Genomic DNA, 2,288 nt, shown 5'->3' on the forward strand with positions numbered 1-2,288 from the left:
GTAGCGTTTCACATTTTTGTCGTATTCAGCAATGGCCTTCTCCTTCAGTTTTTCAGTTGTCTTCCTGAAAGAAAGAACAGAAAAAAAATTTTTTAAATATCATTATTACACTTTATATATATATATGTGTTTTTATATTATTAATAAATTCATAAACTTATCAATAATATTCTCAGGAAATGAATATTTAATATTTCGAAAGATATATATCCAATATGACATGGTAATATAATAAATTTAAAATTTAAAATATAAATATATGAAATATAAATATGTATAAAAATATGAATGTAGATAAAGATACATGTGAATATAAATGCGTATAAAAAACGCATATGTATATATTTATTTCCTCAAAATAATAGAGCACTCAATATAAGTTCAGTTACATATTCTTTTAGAATATTACTTATAAAAGTTATATTATTACACTTTATAAAAACGCTTTTATTTTTGGGTCAATAAGTGTTATTTTCTATTTGTTTCTATCTAGAAATCGAAGGCAATCACTATTATTCCCTTCAAACTTTGCTTTTCTCACCTGAATATCAACGTTTTGAAACTCACCTATTTTCTATTACGTTTCAGACAGATTCATCACTGAGTTACAGAAGCAGAAACATCATTAGAGCAAATAATCTGCTCAATGCCACCGGTTTGCTTGACCTTAACCACTTGGGCATGTCCCTTAGTGGCTGACGATATGTGCATCTCTGATCATGAGCGGAGGTAGAAGGTAAGCACCATAGCTATGTGTTGAGAGGGACTTTTGGGGGTTTCAATAAATATCGTAACAAAAGCTAAGTTTGAAGGAAATATTAGCCATTTTACATATTTTCTAGGTATAAGCAAATAGGAAATAATAGTTGCTACCCCATGACAAAAATCACATTACACAATTTCATTAGCAATAGAAACAGTATTAATACCAAAAAGTAATCAGTATATCCAACTTAACATTGATGCCTTGTTAGAATGCTGTATGTTGCCATATTAGTCTTGTGGGACCCTCTTTATTTCATAAATTTTGCCATAAAGGCATTACATAGAGGGGACAAACAGACATAAAGAAGATGCTGGCTGGACACGGACATTAATGAATGTCCTCAGTCAAATCGTCCAACCCATGCCAGCATGGAAAGCGGACGTTAAACGATGATGATGATGATGATATATATATATATATAAACTCCACTCTGAGTGGTTGGCGTTTAGGAAGGGCATCCAGCTGTAGAAACTCTGCCAGATCAGATTTGGAGCCTGGTGTAGCCATCTGGTTTCACAAGTCCTCAGTCAAATCGTCCAACCCATGCCAGCATGGAAAGCAGACGTTAAACGATGATGATGATGATGATGATGAGAAATATTTATTGGAATTTGTCTTGAAATTTACCGATTTTTCTGGAGTTGTATGTTCTGTTGCTGGTCTAAATACTTCATAATGTCTCGCCTGTTGTTTACTGAGCTGACATCGAATGCGGTGTGGTGGCTGTTATCCAGTGCCCAGATATTGCACCCCCAGTTCACCAGGAACGTGATGCAGTCCATGTGGCCCTTCTTCGTTGCATGGTGCAGAGCGGTCTGGCCCAAGTAATCTGCCTTTTCGGGGTTTCCTCTGACAAAAAAAAAAAAAATTTTAAATATATATATATATAAATGAATAAATGAACCAATAATAATAATGATAATAATAATAGTAATAATAATAATGATGATGATGATGATGATGATAGTGATGATGATAGTGATAATGATAATGATAATAATAATAATAATAATAATAATAGTGATAATGATAATAATAATAATAATAATAATAGTAATAATAATAATAGTAATAATAATAATAATAATAAAAAGAAGAAGAGGAGGAGGAAGTGTGCGGGATTAGCTCTGTGGTTACTTCATTTAAACTGAATCTTACTGCTAGACTCTTCCTAACCCTGAAACCATTGGCGCCACCCCATACACAATGTTTCTTATGCCCTGATGCAGTACCAGGCAGTGGCTCTCATGGCTTCTGTTCTTAATTGATTGGAAGTGTTATCATGTACATTGTTTTGTCTTGGTATAAAAAGATGGGCTACAGCAAATATTCTGCTCAATACCACAGATTTGCTTGTCAGTTGTTTGACCTTAACCAGTTGAGCATGTCCCTTGGTGGCTGATGATATGTGCATCTCTGATCATGAGAAGAAGTAGTGGGGGAGCATCATAGCCATGTGTTGAGAGGAATTCTTTGGAGTTTGAATAATTCACCTTTGGAAACATGGATGTTTTGCTCAACA

At 33.7% G+C, this 2,288-nt stretch overlaps 1 protein-coding gene across 1 annotated transcript in view; it reads right to left on the bottom strand.

The window, feature by feature from the left end:
- Positions 1-2,288, bottom strand: part of LOC106879072 (ankyrin repeat and SAM domain-containing protein 4B) — a 7,375-nt gene that overhangs the window by 979 nt on the left and 4,108 nt on the right. Inside the window, exons 2-3 of the mRNA XM_052977828.1 lie at positions 1,394-1,733; positions 6-64 (exon numbers count right to left, since the gene is read on the bottom strand). Coding sequence (XP_052833788.1) covers positions 6-64; positions 1,394-1,733 — 399 coding nt within the window. The remainder of the gene's footprint in view (positions 1-5; positions 65-1,393; positions 1,734-2,288) is intronic.

The sequence above is a fragment of the Octopus bimaculoides genome, chromosome 29 (genome assembly GCF_001194135.2).
Source record: "Octopus bimaculoides isolate UCB-OBI-ISO-001 chromosome 29, ASM119413v2, whole genome shotgun sequence".
NCBI lineage: Eukaryota > Metazoa > Mollusca > Cephalopoda > Octopoda > Octopodidae > Octopus > Octopus bimaculoides.